The sequence below is a fragment of the Nerophis lumbriciformis genome, linkage group LG10 (genome assembly GCF_033978685.3).
Source record: "Nerophis lumbriciformis linkage group LG10, RoL_Nlum_v2.1, whole genome shotgun sequence".
Classification (NCBI taxonomy): domain Eukaryota; kingdom Metazoa; phylum Chordata; class Actinopteri; order Syngnathiformes; family Syngnathidae; genus Nerophis; species Nerophis lumbriciformis.
This window is the reverse complement of record NC_084557.2, coordinates 3,986,131-4,007,457: the sequence shown is the minus strand read 5'-3', so window position 1 is coordinate 4,007,457 and position 21,327 is coordinate 3,986,131. Positions and strand designations below refer to the sequence as shown.

General features: G+C 42.4%; 1 protein-coding gene across 2 annotated transcripts in view; it reads left to right on the top strand.

Moving 5' to 3' along the window:
- cnot4a (CCR4-NOT transcription complex, subunit 4a) overlaps nucleotides 1-21,327 on the top strand; it is a 46,337-nt gene that overhangs the window by 12,576 nt on the left and 12,434 nt on the right. For both annotated transcript variants that reach the window (XM_061970409.2, XM_061970408.2), the window contains exon 3: nucleotides 20,378-20,575. In XM_061970409.2, coding sequence (XP_061826393.1) covers nucleotides 20,378-20,575 — 198 coding nt within the window. The remainder of the gene's footprint in view (nucleotides 1-20,377; nucleotides 20,576-21,327) is intronic.

Below are 21,327 nucleotides of genomic sequence, written 5' to 3'. Positions count from 1 at the left end.
ATGTTGTGGATCGGTGGAGAGAATACTTCGAAGACCTCCTCAATCCTACCAGCACGTCTTCCTATGAGGAAGCAGGGCCTGGGGAATCTGTGGTGGGCTCTCCTATTTCTGGGGCTGAGGTTGCCGAGGTAGTTAAAAAGCTCCTCGGTGGCAAGGCCCCGGGGGTGGATGAGATACGCCCGGAGTTCCTTAAGGCTCTGGATGTTGTGGGGCTGTCTTGGTTGACAAGACTCTGCAACATCGCGTGGACATCGGGGGCGGTACCTCTGCATTGGCAGACCGGGGTGGTGGTTCCTCTTTTTAAGAAGGGGAACCGGAGGGTGTGTTCTAACTATCGTGAGATCACACTCCTCAGCCTTCCCGGTAAGGTCTATTCAGGTGTACTGGAGAGGAGGCTACGCCGGATAGTCGAACCTCGGATTCAGGAGGAACAGTGTGGTTTTCGTCCTGGTCGTGGAACTGTGGACCAGCTCTATACTCTCGGCAGGGTCCTTGAGGGTGCATGGGAGTTTGCCCAACCAGTCTACATGTGCTTTGTGGACTTGGAGAAGGCATTCGACCGTGTACCCCGGGAAGTCCTGTGGGGAGTGCTCAGAGAGTATGGGGTAACGGACTGTCTTATTGTGGCAGTTCGCTCCCTGTATAATCAGTGTCAGAGCTTGGTCCGCTTTGCCGGCAGTAAGTCGGACACGTTTCCAGTGAGGGTTGGACTCCGCCAAGGCTGCCCTTTGTCACCGATTCTGTTCATAACCTTTATGGACAGAATTTCTAGGCGCAGTCAGGGCGTTGAGGGTATCTGGTTTGGTGGCTGCAGGATTAGGTCTCTGCTATTTGCAGATGATGTGGTCCTGATGGCTTCCTCCGGCCAAGATCTTCAGCTCTCACTGGATCGGTTCGCAGCCGAGTGTGAAGCGACTGGGATGGGAATCAGCACCTCCAAGTCCGAGTCCATGGTTCTCTCCCGGAAAAGGGTGGAGTGCCATCTCCGGGTTGGAGAGGAGATCTTGCCCCAAGTGGAGGAGTTCAAGTACCTCGGAGTCTTGTTCACGAGTGGGGGAAGAGTGGATCGTGAGATCGACAGGCGGATCGGTGCGGCGTCTTCAGTAATGCGGACGCTGTATCGATCCGTTGTGGTGAAGAAGGAGCTGAGCCGGAAGGCAAAGCTCTCGATTTACCGGTCGATCTACGTTCCCATCCTCACCTATGGTCATGAGCTTTGGGTCATGACCGAAAGGACAACATCACGGGTACAAGCGGCCGAAATTAGTTTCCTCCGCCGAGTGGCGGGGCTCTCCCTTAGAGATAGGGTGAGAAGCTCTGTCATTCGGGGGGAGCTCAAAGTAAAGCCGCTGCTCGTCCACATGGAGAGGAGCCAGATGAGGTGGTTCGGGCATCTGGTCAGGATGCCACCCGAACGCCTCCCTAGGAAGGTGTTTCGGGCACGTCCGACCGGTAGGAGGCCACGGGGAAGACCCAGGACACGCTGGGAAGACTATCTCTCCCAGCTGGCCTGGGAACGCCTCGGGATCCCCTGGGAGGAGCTGGACGAAGTGGCTGGGGAGAGGGAAGTCTGGGCTTCCCTGCTTAAGCTGCTGCCCCCGCGACCCGACCTCGGATAAGCGGAAGAAGATGGATGGATGGAGTATACATATAAAGATATTCGTTTTTGAGCGAGATTCAGTGAAATTGAAGTGAATGACAAGTGTACTGTAAACACTTTAATTAACCCAGTTAGTCAAGATGGGGATTAACAGCACAGAAAATTAACTGTTTAACTAGCACAGAATTACATAACATAAATAAAATAGGAAAATATTATTTCTACGTAAAATAAATAACATAGCTTTGTACAATACAACATGTATCAAACTCAGATAAAAAATACATTTGTAAGTAGGCACTTTTTAATTCCAAGTGGAGGATGTAATGGATTGTCACACACGTACTTGTCAGCACTAAGTAAGTGACTTGACTTTATTGTGCAGCTATCATCTTCCTCACTTCTACATACATTTTTGGCAGCATTTCTCCTGCCAAATATGCCCGGCTTGGCAACTGGAGAACGGTTTAGATTTGTGCTTACATGGTAAACAACTCAAATTAATGTTTTATCATACATTGTCCAAATGTGGCCAACATTGTGATTTTCCTGGACATGGTCTACATCACTAAAAGAAACATCTAAAGAAGAGAATCCCTCTGCCATTTTCCACTAGTTGTTTTAATATATAAATCTTGAATATTCCCTCTTCTCTTCTACGACTCCTCGTTATTTGGGACGTCTGTTGTGATTTCACTTCCTGGTTCCATGACCCGCCTCTGATTGGCCTGTCCCTAATGTTTTGCCCTAATCTCAACCAATGGTGACTCATCATAGTAAACAACCAACCAATCATGGATGTTCTTACATGTGCAAGCCCGTCTTGGAAGGAGGAAGGTTTTTTTTTTTAACCTTGAAAAATTTTTTTACCTTGAAAATCATTTTTAGCTTTGAAAAATTTTTTTACCTTAAAAATTTTTTTTTACCTTGAAAATTTATTTGGTTTAGTAGCCCATGGAGTTTTGAGAAGCGGGGGAGAATCAAGGAACACAACAAATAAGCGGTGTTTGGTCATTTTAACGTGAAATAAATTATATCCATATTACGCTATTTTCTTCATTCATATCTTGTTTACAAATATATCAATATATCTTACAAACTCCATATATCGTCCAGCCCTAAGTCTTAGTAACCGTAATCGCACTGTTATATAGTTAGATAGAAGTTACGTAATAAGTGTTGTGTTCAAACACAAACTACCTCGTCACTTTTTGTAAAACACATTTATTCAGTAAGCATGTAACAACAAACATTGGCCTACAGTGCATCTGAAAGCGCTTCACTTTCTCCACATTTTGGTATATTACAGCTCGGCCTGGGCTGATAACACATTTTGCTTGATGATAGATACATTGACCTACAAATTATTGCTGATAAACAATATCCATCCATCCATCCATCCATCTTCTTCCGCTTATCCGAGGTCGGGTCGCGGGGGCAGCAGCCTAAGCAGGGAAGCCCAGACTTCCCTCTCCCCAGCCACTTCGTCCAGCTCCTCCCGGGGGATCCCGAGGCGTTCCCAGGCCAGCCGGGAGACATAGTCTTCCCAACGTGTCCTGGGTCTTCCTCGTGGCCTCCTACCGGTCGGACGTGCCCTAAACACCTCCTTAGGGAGGCGCTCGGGTGGCATCCTGACCAGATGCCCGAACCACCTCATCTGGCTCCTTTCGATGTGGAGGAGCAGCGGCTTTACTTTGAGCTCCCCCCGGATGACAGAGCTTCTCACCCTATCTCTAAGGGAGAGCCCCGCCACCCGGCGGAGGAAACTCATTTCGGCCGCTTGTACCCGTGATCTTGTCCTTTCGGTCATAACCCAAAGCTCATGACCATAGGTGAGGATGGGAACGTAGATCGACCGGTAAATTGAGAGCTTTGCCTTCCGGCTCAGCTCCTTCTTCACCACAACAGATCGATACAGCGTCCGCATTACTGAAGACGCCGCACCGATCCGCCTGTCGATCTCACGATCCACTCTTCCCTCACTCGTGAACAAGACTCCGAGGTACTTGAACTCCTCCACTTGGGGCAAGATCTCCTCCCCAACCCGGAGATGGCACTCCACCCTTTTCCGGGCGAGAACCATGGACTCGGACTTGGAGGTGCTGATTCTCATCCCAGTCGCTTCACACTCGGCTGCGAACCGATCCAGTGAGAGCTGAAGATCCTGGCCAGATGAAGCCATCAGGACCAAATCATCTGCAAAAAGCAGAGACCTAATCCTGCAGCCACCAAACCGGATCCCCTCAACGCCTTGACTGCGCCTAGAAATTCTGTCCATAAAAGTTATGAACAGAATCGGTGACAAAGGGCAGCCTTGGCGGAGTCCAACCCTCACCGGAAATGTGTCCGACTTACTGCCGGCAATGCGAACCAAGCTCTGACACTGATCATACAGGGAGCGGACCGCCACAATCAGACAGTCCGAAACCCCATACTCTCTGAGCACTCCCCACAGGACTTCCCGAGGGACACGGTCGAATGCCTTCTCCAAGTCCAAGTCCAAGTCCAAGTGAGTCCAAGTCAAGATAAACAATATTATTGCCATTATTTTTTTTAGACCAAGTTAACCACTGGTGTGATAATACATACCGTATTTTCCGCACTATAAGGCGCACCGGATTATTAGCCGCACCTTCTATGAATTACATATTTCATAATTTTGTCCACCAATAAGCCGCCCCGGACTAAAAGCCGCGCCTACGCTGCGCTAAAGTGAATGTCAAAAAAACGCTGCGCTAAAGTGAATGTCAAAAAAACAGTCAGATAGTTCAGTCAAACTTTAATAATATATTGAAAACCAGCGTTCTAACAACTCTGTCCCAAAATGTACAAATGTGCAATCACAAACATAGTAAAATTCAAAATGGTGTAGAGCAATAGCAACATACCGGTAATGTTGCTCGAACGTTAATGTCACAACACACAAAATAAACATAGCGCTCACCTTCTGAAGTTATTCTTCATTCGTAAATCCTTCGAATTCTTCGTCTTCGGTGTCCGAATTGAAAAGTTGCGCTAGCGTGGGATCCAAAATGGCCGGTTCCGTCTCGTAGAAGTCATCGGGAGTCAGTGTCGCTGTTGTTCTGTGAATCCTGCCTTCCGGAAAGCTCGGACCACAGTTGTGACCGAAATATCTGCCCAGGCATTTACGATCCACTGGCAGATGTTGGCGTATGTCGTCCGAGGCTGTCTGCCCGTCTTAGTGAAGGTGTGTTCGCCTTCGGAGCTGTGTGAAAAAAGCCACCCGGCCTCTTCGCGTAAACTTCCCTTAACCACTCGCTCATCTTTTCTTCATCCATCCATCCCTTCGAGTTAGCTTTTATGATGACGCCGGCTGGAAAGGTCTCTTTTGGCAAGGTCTTCCTTTTGAATATCACCATGAGTGGAAGTTAGCATGGCAAGCTAGAACCACAGTGAAGGATGACTTCTCATTCCCTGTGGAGCGAATATTCACCGTACGTGCTCCCGTTCCACAGTGCGGTTCAGTTGCTGTGAAATACGGTAGTAATCCGTGTGCGGATGGAGAGATTGCGTCTTTTTATGACCCGGATCGTTTAGTAGGAGCCATTTTGTGGTCTTTACAGATGTAAACAGGAAATGAAACGTACGGTGATATCCGCGCGTTTTTTCTTCTTCTTCCGGGGGCGGGTGAAGCGCTTCCTGTTCTATGGGGGCGGGTGAAGCGCTTCCTGTTCTATGGGGGCGGGTGCTTTCCTTGGCGGTTGCTTGCGTAGAAGAAGAAGCGCTTCCTGTTCTACCGGGAAAAAAGATGGCGGCTGTTTACCGAAGTTGCGAGACCGAAACTTTATGAAAATGAATCGTAATAAAGCGCACCGGGTTATTAGGCGCACTGTCAGCTTTTGAGAAAAATTGTGGTTTTTAGGTGCGCCTTATAGTGCGGAAAATACGGTAATAATACTGCATGTATATCCTTTCAAATACAATAAACTTGTATTTCTCATACATTGTAGCGTTGTAATTTGAATGTAAACTTTTAAATCTCGTAAACAAACAAATAATAAAATATACTTTGTCTGTTAGCAAAATGTTGCACTTGAATGAAAATCATAACCAAAAGCAATAAAATATATTGAGGGTGTGGGGGGCGCTCAAAAATACACAACCAAAACAATAAATAAAATGGCTAAATAAGGTATTGACAAACAAAGCTGCACTTCAATTTTAAACATGTAGGTAGAGGTAGAGATGAATAAACAGAAAAACAACAACTTTTGATTGACGAACACTGACATGACATGTCTGTCAAATGTTTGCCTAATTTTTAGAAATGCTAGTTTTTCAACAATAATAAATGGCAGCATGTCTTTGGCGATGTAATTAACCACACTTTCTGTGAGCGGACACTATTTTGTTTACACTGACTGGCTTGTTCACCGAACGCTCCAGCTATATGCACATGGACACATTTAATCGGATTAAAAATGCTTCATGTAAACAGGCCATTCGTAATATTCTTATCCGATCACAAACATTCAGGTCAACATTTCATTCCGACGGAGACGGGTGGTTGATGCTGAAAGTCATTCGGATCGTAGCGCATGAAAACACATCTTCCAAAATGATCCTTACTGTGTAGGTCTTTGATGTCAGCTATACTTTGGTGGTGAAGGGGGACTAAAGTTAAAAGTTCCAATGATTGTCACACACACACTAGGTGTGGCGAGATTATTCTCTGCATTTGACCCATCACCCTTGATCACCCCCTGGGAGGTGAGGGGAGCAGTGGGCAGCAGCGGTGGCCGCGCCCGGGAATCATTTTGGTGATTTAACCCCCAATTCCAACCCTTGATGCTGAGTGCCAAGCAGGGAGGTAATGGGTCCCATTTTTATAGTCTTTGGTATGACTCGGCCGGGGTTTGAACTCACAACCTACCGATCTCAGGGCGGACACTCTAACCACTAGGCCACTGAGTAGGTGGCCTACATTTAATATGGTAAAGGGGGACTACATTTAATAGTCTCAAAATGAAGCGGTTGTCTTGCTGCTGTCTCCCCCCATTCAACATGTACAGAAGTAGCGTTACCGTATTTTTCGGACTATAAATTGCATTTTTTTTCATAGTTTGGCCGGGGGTGCGACTTATACTCAGGAGCGACTTATGTGTGAAATTAACACATTACCGTAAAATATCAAATAATCTTATTTAGCTCATTCACGTAAGAGACTAGACCAGGGGTCGGCAACCCAAAATGTTGAAAGAGCCATATTGGACCAAAAATACAAAAACAAATCTGTCTCGAGCCGCAAAAAATTAAAAGCCATATTACATACAGATAGTGTGTCATGGAATTAAGAGGACTTAAAGGAACCTCAAATATACCTACAAACGAGGCATAATGATGCAATATGTACATACAGGTAAAAGCCAGTAAATTAGAATATTTTGAAAAACTTGATTTATTTCAGTAATTGCATTCAAAAGGTGTAACTTGTACATTATATTTATTCATTGCACACAGACTGATGCATTCAAATGTTTATTTCATTTAATTTTGATGATTTGAAGTGGCAACAAATGAAAATCCAAAATTCCGTGTGTCACAAAATTAGAATATTACTTAAGGCTAATACAAAAAAGGGATTTTTAGAAATGTTGGCCAACTGAAAAGTATGAAAATGAAAAATATGAGCATGTACAATACTCAATACTTGGTTGGAGCTCCTTTTGCCTCAATTACTACTGAGACAAACCATCACCCAACCATGCAAATTTTGCATTTCCTTTGGAAATCGAGGTCCCAGAGTCTGGAGGAAGACAGGAGAGGCACAGGATCCACGTTGCCTGAAGTCTAGTGTAAAGTTTCCACCATCAGTGATGGTTTGGGGTGCCATGTCATCTGCTGGTGTCGGTCCACTCTGTTTCCTGAGATCCAGGGTCAACGCAGCCGTCTACCAGCAAGTTTTAGAACACTTCATGCTTCCTGCTGCTGACCTGCTCTATGGAGATGGAGATTTCAAGTTCCAACAGGACTTGGCGCCTGCACACAGCGCAAAATCTACCCGTGCCTGGTTTACGGACCATGGTATTTCTGTTCTAAATTGGCCCGCCAACTCCCCTGACCTTAGCCCCATAGAAAATCTGTGGGGTATTGTGAAAAGGAAGATGCAGAATGCCAGACCCAAAAACGCAGAAGAGTTGAAGGCCACTATCAGAGCAACCTGGGCTCTCATAACACCTGAGCAGTGCCAGAAACTCATCGACTCCATGCCACGCCGCATTAACGCAGTAATTGAGGCAAAAGGAGCTCCAACCAAGTATTGAGTATTGTACATGCTCATATTTTTCATTTTCATACTTTTCAGTTGGCCAACATTTCTAAAAATCCCTTTTTTTGTATTAGCCTAAAGTAATATTCTAATTTTGTGACACACGGAATTTTGGATTTTCATTTGTTGCCACTTCAAATCATCAAAATTAAATGAAATAAACATTTGAATGCATCAGTCTGTGTGCAATGAATAAATATAATGTACAAGTTACACCTTTTGAATGCAATTACTGAAATAAATCAAGTTTTTCAAAATATTCTAATTTACTGGCTTTTACCTGTATAGCTAGCCTAAATAGCCTGTTAGCATCGATTAGCTTGCAGTCATGCAGTGACCATGTCTGATTAGCACTCCACACAAGTCTATAACATCAACAAAACTCACCTTTCATGCACAACCTTAAAAGTTTGGTGGACAAAATGAGACAGAAAAATAAGTGGCATAAAACCTCGGAGAAAGTTATACATGTAAACAAACTACGGTGAGTTCAAGGACCGCCAAAATTAGTAGGACAAAACGGCGCCCGCCAAATACTCGAATCAGTGAAGCATGTTTAATATAAACAGTGTGCTTTGTAACAATTAGGGAGGTTTGTGTCATGTTTGTCCTCCTACAGAAACCATATTAAAACAAAAATAGATTTTTTTCCCCTCATCTTTTTCCATTTTTCATAAATTTTTTGAAAAAGCTCCAGAGAGCCACTAGGGCGGCGCTAAAGAGCCGCATGCGGCTCTAGAGCCGCGGGTTACCGACCCCTGGACTAGACGTATAAGATTTCATCGGATTCAGCGATTTTGAGTGACAGATTGTTTGGTAAACGTATAGCATGTTCTTCTGTATGTTATAGTTATTTGAATGATTCTTACCATAATATGTTACGTTAACATACCAGGCACGTTCTCAGTTGGTTACCGTATTTTTCGGACTATAAATTGCAGTTTTTTTCATAGTTTGGCCGGGGGTGCGACTTATACTCAGGAGCGACTTATGTGTGAAATTATTAACTCATTAGCGTAAAATATCAAATGATATTATTTAGCTCATTCATGTAAGAGACTAGACGTATAAGATTTCATGAGATTTAGCGATTAGGAGTGACAGATTGTTTGGTAAACGTATAGCATGTCCTACATGTTATAGTTATTTGAATGACTCTTATATGTTACGTTAACATACCAGGCACGTTCTCAGTTGGTTATTTATGCCTCATATAACATACACTTATTCAGCCTGTTGTTCACTATTCTTTATTTATTTTAAATTGCCTTTCAAATGTCTATTCTTGGTGTTGGGTTTTATCAAATAAATTTCCCCAAAAAATGCGATTTATACTCCAGTGCGACTTATATATGTTTTTTTCCTTCTTTATTATGCATTTTCGGCCGTTGCGACTTACCGTATTTTCCGCACTATAAGGCGCACCGGATTATTAGCCGCACCTTCAATGAATTACATATTTCATAACTTTGTCCACCAATAAGCCGCCCCGGATTATAAGCCGCGCCTACGCTGCGCTAAAGGGAATGTCAAAAAAACAGTCAGATAGTTCAGTCAAACTTTAATAATATATTGAAAACCAGCGTTCTAACAACTCTGTCCCAAAATGTACGCAAATGTGCAATCACAAACATAGTAAAATTCAAAATGGTGTAGAGCAATAGCAACATAATGTTGCTCGAACGTTAATGTCACAACACACAAAATAAACATAGCGCTCACCTTCTGAAGTTATTCTTCATTCGTAAATCCTTCGAATTCTTCGTCTTCGGTGTCCGAATTGAAAAGTTGCGCAAGCGTGGGATCCAAAAATGGCCGGCTCCGTCTCGTCGAAGTCATCGGATTCAGTGTCGCTGTTGTTGTGCAGCAGTTCTGTGAATCCTGCCTTCCGGAAAGCTCGGACCACAGTTGTGACTGAAATATCTGCCCAGGCATTTACGATCCACTGGCAAATGTTGGCGTATGTCGTCCGGCGCTGTCTGCCCGTCTTAGTGAAGGTGTGTTCGCCTTCGGAGCTGTGTGAAAAAAGCCACCCGGCCTCTTCGCGTAAACTTCCCTTAACCACTCGCTCATCTTTTCTTCATCCATCCATCCCTTCGAGTTAGCTTTTATGATGACGCCGGCTGGAAAGGTCTCTTTTGGCAAGGTCTTCCTTTTGAATATCACCATGGGTGGAAGTTAGCATGGCAAGCTAGAACCACAGTGAAGGATGACTTCTCATTCCCTGTGGTGCGAATATTCACCGTACGTGCTCCCGTTCCACAGTGCGGTTCACAGGAATATCAGTTGCTGTGAAATACGGTAGTAATCCGTGTGCGGATGGAGAGATTGCGTCTTTTTATGAACCGGATCCCTGTCGCTTTGTAGGAGCCATTTTGTGGTCTTTACAGATGTAAACAGGAAATGAAACGTACGGTGATATCCGCACGTTTTTTCTTCTTCTTCCGGGGGCGGGTGGTTGCTTACAGTAGAAGAAGAAGCGCTTCCTGTTCTATGGGGGCGGGTGCTTTCCTTGGCGGTTGCTTGCGTAGAAGAAGAAGCGCTTCCTGTTCTACCGGGAAAAAAGATGGCGGCTGTTTACCGAAGTTGCGAGATCGAAACTTTATGAAAATGAATCGTAATAAAGCGCACCGGGTTATAAGGCGCACTGTCAGCTTTTGAGAAAAATTGTGGTTTTTAGGTGCGCCTTATAGTGCGGAAAATACGGTATACTCCGGAGCGCCTTATAGTCCGAAAAATGCGGTACATACTGTTGAGATTGTTGCTTTAAAACAAGACTAGCAAAAACAAAAGTATGGTCTGGAGTGTCACGAGTCAATGTAACAATAAAAGAAGGGATCTAGTTGTTGTCTAAACAAGCTGTTTTATTCACAAACTTAGAGCTACTTTGAGTGCTAACTGCTAGCCTCCAACACATACACAGAATGCCGTAACATGAAGACCAGAGGTGGGTAGAGTAGCCAGAAATTGTACTCAAGTAAGAGTACTGTTACTTTAGAGATTTATTACTCAAGTAAAAGTAAGGAGTAGTCACCCAAATATTTACTTGAGTAAAAGTAAAAAGTATGTTGTGAAAAAACTACTCAAGTACTGAGTAACTGATGAGTAACATACACACACATATCATATATATACATACACACATATATATATATATACATACACACATATATATATATATATACACACACATTTATATATATATATATATATATATATATATATATATACATACACATATATATATACAGTATATAATTTATATTTATTTATTTTGCCGTTTTTGTTTACATGTTAAAGGTGTTTTAATGAATATACATGCATGTTTAACACATATAGATTCCTTTCTTTCATGAAGACAAGAATATAAGTTGGTGTATTACCTGATTCTGATGACTTGCATTGATTGGAATCAGACAGTAGTGATGATAGCGTCCATGTTTTCAAATGGAGGAGAAAAAAAGTTCTTCCTTTCTGTCTAATACCACATGAAAGTGGTTGGTTTTTGGCATCTTATTTGTTCAGCTTCCATATTCATTTTTATAAGAAATACATTGGCGGCAAACTCCGTAGCTTGCTAGCTTGTTTGCGCTGGCTTTCGGAGACTCTTGTTTTGAAAGTGCAGGCGCGAGGGAGCGGCACTTTTATTGTGAAGACAGGAACTGTGCGGTCAGTCTTTAGGCTTTTGACGGGATGTGCGGTTGAAATAAAAAAAGTATCTTTTTTCCTTCACACTTTTGATTGATTGATTGAAACTTTTATTAGTAGATTGCACAGTACAGTACATATTCCGTACAATTGACCACTAAATGGTAGCACCCCAATAAGTTTTTCAACTTCTTTAAGTCAGGTCATGTGACCGCCTGGCTCTGTTTGATTGGTCCAACGTCACCAGTGACTGCATCTGATTGGTGGAACGGAGTGAATGTCACCAGTGACTGTATTTGTTGAAACGCAGGCACTATGACAGACCAAAACAAACAAAGCGTGCATTAACAGATCGATAAAAATTAGTAGCGAGTAGCGAGCTGAATGTAGATAAAAGTAGCGGAGTAAAAGTAGCGTTTCTTCTCTATAAATATACTCAAGTAAAAGTAAAAGTATGTTGCATTAAAACTACTCTTAGAAGTACAATTTATCCCAAAAGTTACTCAAGTAGATGTAACGGAGTAAATGTAGCGCGTTACTACCCACCTCTGATGAAGACACACCGCAACCCGTACATAATCACAACATAAAAAGCACAGGACAGCTCCATTTCAAAAAGAGAGGTAAAACAAAAGTAGTGAACAGAAGGAAATGATAAATAACGTCGAACAAGCAAAAATGCACAAAGCCATGTTTGTTTACAGTGGAAGTCACTGCTTATTCAGCACCTGCAGTGAGCTAACTCATCCAAAAGATGGCGCCATAGCACAAATAATAGCACACCTTTCCGTTTGTTAGGTTCTGCGCATGTCAAAGTAAAGTATTCCGATTTAAGGTGTGATGCATGAAAATGCACGTCATAATCCGTTCATTTTTTCAGGGTCCATGTACACAGTAACATTCTAATCCCAATGATGATCATATTAAAAGTTGTCCATGTACACGCGGCTTGTGAGTGTAAGGTTTGTTGGAGTCGCGCACATTGGGTGTGGATCAGCTCATTTTCTTCCAAAGTTTTATACTGAAATATTCCCACGCTGGTGTGGTGGCATTTGCTTTCGTGATCATTTTGTCCGTGTTCGCTGCTACATGCACTGTGTGATGCTAGCAGGCTCCGCTTTGCCGCACAAAGAGTCAAAGACACTTCATGAGGACAACAGAATTCACCCCCTTTTTTTTCCCTTAGCTGTGGTACATAAGCACGCAGCTGCTGAAAGCAAAAAAAAGCGTCACTGCTCTTGAAGTATGCATGTGGCGATTTATTGCCGCTGGAAAACTTAATGGCTTAATTTTCATTTGTCGGTTAATTGACTTGGCAAATATCATCTAAGTTACAGCCTTATTCTAAAATGGAATACATTCATTTTTGTCCTAAAAATTCTGCAAACGATATGCCACAATGACTATTAGAAAAATTGTTTTTTTTTTTGCAAATGTAATCAAAATAAAATGCTTAAGAAAAGACACGTACATAATTATTCAGACCTTTTGCTCAATACTTTGTTGATGCACCTTTGACAACAATTAGTAGGAGCGTGGGAAAAAATCGATTCGAATTCGAATCGCGATTCTCACGTTGTCCGATTCAGAATCGATTCTCATTTTTAAAAAAGCGATTTTTTTATTTAGTATAAAATTTTAATTTTTATTTTTTTTAATTACCGTATTTTCCGCACTATAAGGCGCATCGGATTATAAGGCGCACCTTCAATGAATGGCATATTTCAAAACTTTGTTCATATATAAGGCGCACCGGATTATAAGGCGCACCTATGTCAACAAAACAGTCAGATAGGTCAGTCAAACTTTATTAATAGATAACAAACCAGCGTTCTGACAACTCCGTTCACTCCCAAAATGAATAAACAGCTGATTTACTCGTGTTACGTAAATCAAACGTGCAATCACAATATAGTAACACGTGAAATAGTGCAGAGCAATAACAATATATCAATAACTCAACGTTGCTCAAACGTTAATGTCACACAACACAACACACTAAATAAAAATGTAAAGCTCACTTTATGAAGTTATAGCTCATTCACAAATCCCTCGAATTCTTCCCCTTCAGTGTCCGAATTAAACAGTTGAGCGAATACGGCATCCAACATGGAACTCCGTCTCGTCGAAGTCGTCATTAATGGAGTCAGTGTCGTTGCCGTTTATTAGTTCAGTGACAATTCCTGCCTTCCTGAAAGCTCGGACCACAGATGAGACTGAATCAGCCCAGGCATTTACGATCCACTGGCAGATAGTGGCGTATGTCGTCTGGCGCTGTCTCCCTGTCTTGGTGAACGTCACGTGTGTTCGCCTTCTGTCATCCACTGTTCCCACGCAGTTAGCAGTCTAGCTTCGAATGCCCTGTTGACACCAATATCTAGCGGCTGGAGGTCTTTTGTCAATCCACCCGGAATGACGGTGAGTATTGAATTAAGCGCGTAAGCGTGTCTCTTAATGTGATGTTATGAGCTAGCAAATATAACAACTACACTACCCAGCATGCAACGATAGTGACGAGCATGCGCGGTAGCCCTGAGAAGCGTTGTTGTATGCTGGCAGTTAGAATGTGGTTATGAGCACGCTGTGAGTAAACGTTGAGAACTCAGTTAACACGCCTCGTCTGCATTATTTATAATTAGACAGACAACACACTTAATAGGAGCCATTTTGGGGTCTTTACATAAACACACAAATGGAAATGAAACGTCACATATCCCAGCATGCACCGCGCGCTTCTTCTTCTTCTACGGGGAAAAAAGATGGCGGCTGTTTACCGTAGTTGCGAGACCGAAAATTAATATTAATATTAACCCATATATAAGGCGCACCGGATTATAAGGCGCACTGTCAGCTTTTGAGAACATTTGTGGTTTTTAGGTGCGCCTTATAGTGCGGAAAATACGGTAATCAATCCAACAAAACAATATACAGCAATACCATAACTATGTAATCCAATTCCAAAACCAAACCCGACCCAGCAACACTCAGAACTCCAATAAACAGAGCAATTGAGAGGAGACACAAACACGACACAGAACAAACCAAAAGTAGTGAAACAAAAATGAATATTATCAACAACAGTATCAATATTAATTACAATTTCAACATCCATCCATCCATTTTCTACCGCTTATTCCCTTTGGGGTCGCGGGGGGCGCTGGAGCCTATCTCAGCTACAATCGGGCGGAAGGCGGGGTACACCCTGGACAAGTCGCCACCTCATCGCAGGGCCAACACAGATAGACAGACAACATTCACACTCACATTCACACACTAGGGCCAATTTAGTGTTGCCAATCAACCTATCCCCAGGTGCATGTCTTTGGAGGTGGGAGGAAGCCGGAGTACCCGGACGGAACCCACACAGTCACGGGGAGAACATGCAAACTCCACACAGAAAGATCCCGAGGCCGGGATTGAACTCACGACTACTCACGACCTTCGTATTGTGAGGCAGACGCACTAACCCCTCTCGCACCGTGCTGCCCAATTTCAACACAGCAGTGACTAAAAATCCCTATTTGACATTATCATTAGACATTTATAAAAAAAAAAAAAAGAACAATAGTGTCACAGTGGCTTACACTTGCATCGCATCTCATAAGCTTGACAACACACTGTGTCCAATATTTTCACAAAGATAAAATAAGTCATATTTTTGGTTCATTTAATAGTTAAAACAAATTTACATTATTGCAATCAGTTGATAAAACATTGTCCTTTACAATTATAAAAAGCTTTTTACAAAAATATACTACTCTGCTTGCATGTCAATAGACTGGGGTAGATCCTGTTGAAATCCTATGTATTTAATGAATAGAGAATCCTTTTGAATCGGGAAAATATCCTTGAATCGTAAAAAATACATTTTGAATCGAATCGTGACCCAAAGAATCAATATTGAATCGAATCGTGGGACACCCAAAGATTCACAGCTCTAACAATTAGTCTTGTTGAATACCATGCCACAAGCCTGGCACACCTATCTTTAGGTTGTTTTGCCCGTACCTCTTTGCCCTTTCCTCTTTGCAGCATGGCTCGGTTGATTGTGTGTCCTTGGGCAAGACCCTTTACCCACCTGGCAAGACACTTTACCCACAGTGCCACCCACACTGGTTAATGTGTTGCTTAAATATGTAGATAATTGGTTCCACTATGTAAAGCGCTTTGAGTCTCTGGAGAAAAAGTGCTTTATAAATGTAATTCACTTCACTCCCAAGCTCCTATCAGGCTAAATGGAAAGCGTTTGTTTTCATCCAGGATGTCTCTGTACATTGCTGCATTCATCTTTTCCCTCTATCCTGACATGTATATTCACAGCCTTTGCTAAATACTTTGCCAGTCAGCAGCAAGTATTTTCGAATATGATGCCACAAGCTTGGTACACCTATCTTTGGGCAGTTTCGGCCATTTCTCTTTGCAACACCTCTCAAGCGCCATCAGGATTGATGTGAAGCATGCTAGGATGTCTCTGTACATTGCTGCATTCATATTTCCCTCAATCCTGACTAGTCTCCCTGTTCCTGCCGCAGAAAAACATCCCCACAGCACGATGCTGCCACCACCATGCTTCACTGTAGGGAGGGTATTGTCCTGGTGATGAGCGGTGCCTGGTTTCTTCCAAACATGACGCCTGACATTCACCCCAAAGACTTCAATATTTGTCTCATCAGACCAGATAATTTAGTTCCTCACGGTCTGAGAGTCTTTCAGGTGCATTTTGGCAAACTTTTGACTAAGAAATGACTTCCGTCCAGCCACTCTACCGTAGAGGCCTAATTGGTGAATTGTCCTTCTGGAAAGTTCTCCTGTCTCCACAGAGGAATGCTGTAGGTCTGACAGAGTGACCATGGTCTTGGTCGCCTCCCTGACTAGACTAAAATGAATGCAGTAATGCACAGAGACATCCTAGCAGAAAACCTAAGCTTCCCATCCAATCTGGTGGACCTTAAGAGGTGCTGCAAAGAGGAATGGTTGAAACTGTCCAAAAATAGGTGTGCCAGGCTTGTGGCATCGTATTAAAAAATACTTTTATTACTTATTTGCTGCCAAAGGTGCATCAACAAAGTATTGAGCAAAGGCTGTGTAAAATTGTTTTTGTTTTTTAAATTTGCAAAAAAATAAAACAAATTCACATTGTCATTGTGAGGTATTGTCTGAAGAATTTTGAGGACAAAAATGAATGTATTTCATTTTGGAATAAGTCGGTAACATAACACTTGGAAAAAGTGAAGTGCTATGATAATTTTGCGGAAGCACTGTATGTGTCATGGACTACTATATGAAACTACTATTTTTGTTTACCATTCATAAAAAAACAATTACCGTATTTTCCGCACCATAAGCCGCCCTGGGTTATAAGCCGCGCCTTCAATGAACGGCATATTTCAAAACTTTGTCCACCTATAAGCCGCCCCGTGTTATAAGCCGCATCTAACTGCGCTAAAGGAATGTCAAAAAAACAGTCAGATAGGTCAGTCAAACTTTAATAATATATTAAAAACCAGCGTGATGTGGGCGCGCATGGAGTCGTATAACAACATGGACGGAGCTGCGTGAAAAAAGCCACCCGGCCTCTTCGCGTAAACTTACCTTAACCACTCGCTCATCTTTTCTTCATCCATCCATCCCTTCGAGTTAGCTTTTATGATGACGCCGGCTGGAAAGGTCTCTTTTGGCAAGGTCTTCCTTTTGAATATCACCATGGGTGGAAGTTTCTGGCCATTAGCATGGCAAGCTAGAACCACAGTGAAGGATGACTTCTCATTCCCTGTGGTGCGAATATTCACCGTACGTGCTCCCGTTGTATCCACAGTGCGGTTCACAGGAATATCAAAAGTCAGTGGAACCTCGTCCATGTTGATAATGTTCTCTGGCCGGATCTTTTTTTCAGCTATCTTGTTTTTACAATATGCACGGAAAGTAGCCAGCTTTTCTTGAAAGTCTTTAGGCAGTTGCTGTGAAATAGTAGTCCGTGTGCGGATGGAGAGATTGCGTCTTTTCATGAACCGGAAACCTGTCGCTTAGTAGGAGCCATTTTGTGGTCTTTACAGATGTAAACACACAAAGGAAATGAAACGTAATATCCGCGCGCTTCTTCTTCTTCTATGGGGGCGGGTGGTTGCTTACAGTAGAAGAAGAAGCGCTTCCTGTTCTATGGGGGCGGGTGCTTACCTTGGCGGTTGCTTGCGTAGAAGAAGAAGCACTTCCTCTTCTACGGGGAAAAAAGATGGCGGCTGTTTACCGTAGTTGCGAGACCGAAACTTTATGAAAATGAATCTTAATATTAATCCATATATAAAGCGCACCGGGTTATAAGCCGCACTGTCAGCTTTTGAGTAAATTTGTGTTTTTTAGGTGCAGCTAATAGTACGGAAAATACGGTAGTAGTTCTGTTGCTCCACACACAGGCCTATGTGTCTTCCACAATCAAAAGAACGACTAGGGCAGGGGTCGGCAACCCAAAATGTTGAAAGAGCCATATTGGACCAAAAATACAAAAACAAATCTGTCTGGAGCCGCAAAAAATGAAAAGCCATATTACATACAGATAGTGTGTCATGAGATATAAATTGAATTAAGATGACTTAAAGGAAACTAAATGACCTCAAATATGGACTAGGGGAAAGTCAATTGTGTAATCCTTTGTATTTATGGATGCAAGGCTGTAACTGAGATTTCCTGAACATGAGTTTTTCCTTCTATTACTGAAATAACTTTTCACTGTTCATGTTCACGTACAGCTGAAAATGCAGACCCTCTCAAGCTTTGATCCAACAAAGACATTTCTCGTAGTTTGTCCTCTGTTTTGGAAGTAGAGAGGGTTATCCGGATATCTTATACACGCATTACGAGTGCCAAAGATGCACACCTAAGGACCATTAAAAAGCAATAAATAAACAGTAGTTCAGCTGATGTGTCTGGGTCAGTGCTCACGCATGATTGTTTGTGAGACAATATGGCAGCTTGGCTGTAGTAGGAGGGCACTGTGGATTCCTGTAGTCTTATTAGTTTAAATACTCTGAATGATTGAGAGACCGGAAGCATAGCCTTTGGCCGTGAGCAAAGAATTTGAACCATTGGCTGGGAGCTAGCAAACCGAGCCAGCCTTTGCACTGACAGCAGCGTGAGTCGCCTGCTCAGGCGGCCATGGCAGGGCCTCTTATTTGAGTTCCACAGCCAACATGTCGCTAATTTATCATGGAGGCAACTATATCGTGTATTGTCTGGTGAGTTGAGTGCATAGTCACACCGCTAGAATTCGCACAACGAAATAATTAGTGCAGAATGTACGTTTAGCGTGATCCTCAACATCTCACAGCCTCAGTTATAAAGTCAATGAGAAGATTCCCAGACTCATACCTGCCAACTACTCCGGTTTTCCCGTAATTAGTACGGTTTTCATCAACCTATTCCGGGTTACGGTTGCAGTGATAAAAAATACGTTTTTTCATTAATTAAATTTTTTTTTTTTTTTTAAAGTTTTATTCACGAAATCGCGTAACAACAATGACAATCGACACTGCTTCCCGTAACTTCCTATCGAGCCATTCCGAATGCCATGCGCGAGGCTATTTATAGCACCGCTGCCAAGCACGAGGCACTAGTTGTCATTGTTTCCAAACAAGCGAACGATCATGGAATCAGCCGCAGAAAAATCGCGAGTCACGAGTCTTAAACCGAAAAGAAAACTGCAGTCATTCCATGAAGAATATTCAAAAGCCTATCCGGGAATAATTATCCGTTCCAAAAAGGGTGAAAACTACGCGAATTGCACCTTGTGCAGACAAGATTTTTCGATCGGACACGGAGGAATTACACGTTGGGACAAAAAAACACAAGTCTAATGCCGTTGCTAGCGATACAAGTGGAAAACTTTCAACGTTTTTCGTCGCCCAAACAGATTGGATTTTAGCCACAAAAAGGTAGTGACACCAATGTTATCTATTGGAATTGTTTAGTACTGTTATACTGTTAAAAGTGTTTATACTATTTATGCTTTCAAGTCCAAGTTGAAGAAATCTTGTTAAATGTTGACAGCATAACTACCAAAATACAGAAGTATGTCCTTAATATTTTTGCAGTGCTATTTCTGTTGAAAAGTTAAAATGATTACATTAGAGATGTGATGTGCCACTTTTCAAGTGTCTGATGGCTTAAATTAATTTTCATTAATTTTTCATATTTTGAATTCTTTTGAAAGGCTTACAAAAAAACTACATTTGAATTGTAATTCCATGCTATTGACAGGACTATTAATTTTAATGAAGTTAGCTTACCATGTTTACAGTATGATAATTGTGATAGAAATGTGAATTTTAGGCACAGAATATTTTTTACAATTGAACAAGGCAGTAGATTATACAAGCTTGGACAGAAAGTTAATAATTTTTAATTTTTAATGGAATTGTTTAGTACTGTTTTACCATTTGTTTACTGTAAAAAGTGTTTATACTGTTTATACTTTCAATTAACAAATTGAAGTCTTGTGAAAGGTTGACAGGATAACTGGCATTAACTGTCAAAATAATTTCAAACTATTGAAGTTAGCTTACAGAATAAACATGTCAATCAACCCATATGATTTTTGCTGTAATACTTTTGTTTTGAAAAGTCACTGTGACTGATAGAAAAGTGATGGTTTTAGCAACATTTTAACCTGTCTGAATGCTAATAATCATTTTGCGTCGGGGGGCGAACCTGAACCCCCCACCAGGACTTTGTCCTGGACCTACCGGGGCCTGCGGCCCCTGGACCCTGGCTACTAGGTTTTTCTGATTTCAAAAGTTGGCAGGTATGCAGACTTATCATGCATAACGCTTGACTCCTCTTTGGTGCAGCCATACCCAGAGGACCCCGCTGTGTACAAGCCTCTGTCACAAGAGGAGATCCAGAGGATAAAGAACGAAAAGAAGCAGAAACAGAACGAAAAGAAGCAGAAGGTGACAGAGAACCGCAAGCACTTGGCCAGTGTCCGAGTGGTCCAGAGGAACTTAGTGTTTGTGGTGGGCCTTTCGCAGCGCCTCGCCGACCCAGAGGTGAGCACACAAGTGGGCAACACTGTGACCAATCTACTACAATGACTGCTGGTTTGATGGATCAATATGTCAAAACTCAACGATCGAGCTTCCAGATACATTTGGACACTTTACAGTGGCAGGTCTATTATACTATACCCTTTTTTTAACAATTTATTTTCCATCAACGAGTCTCAGAGGTCCCAGTTCACACGTGTATTGGAATATGTTGTCCAAAATATAATAATTTAGATACTTTAAAAGTGCTTTTATCAAATCTTAGCTTTAGTTGGAACACATCACTGTCTGTAGCTTTCGTGCTAACGAAATGTTTGTCCATGAGTGTCTCCTAGACGCCTCAAATCCACTTTTTACATACACACTATAACTCTTGACTTGTCCCATGTAATATATGCCACATATCACATAAAATAGTGGAACAGGAGGCCAGCAACACTTGCATAGTTATGTGAGCTACACTGCAAATGTTACATTTTAACAGCAACATTATGCTAGGTTAGCATGTTGATTGGAAGTAAATACAATAGAATAACCGCTCTCACTGATGGAGCGTTGGCAGAGATCCAGGCTTTATTTTAAGATGTGCAGTGAAGCCTGACGTGGTGGGAATAAGGTAGAGTGGGCTCATCTAGCTCTGGGACAATTAGAGACGATATCATGTCCACGAGGAGACGTTGACCGTATTTCCTTCATGACTTTATGAAAAGCCGCAACTTAAAAAAGCACCGACTTAAGCACCGTTCCTTTCAAAA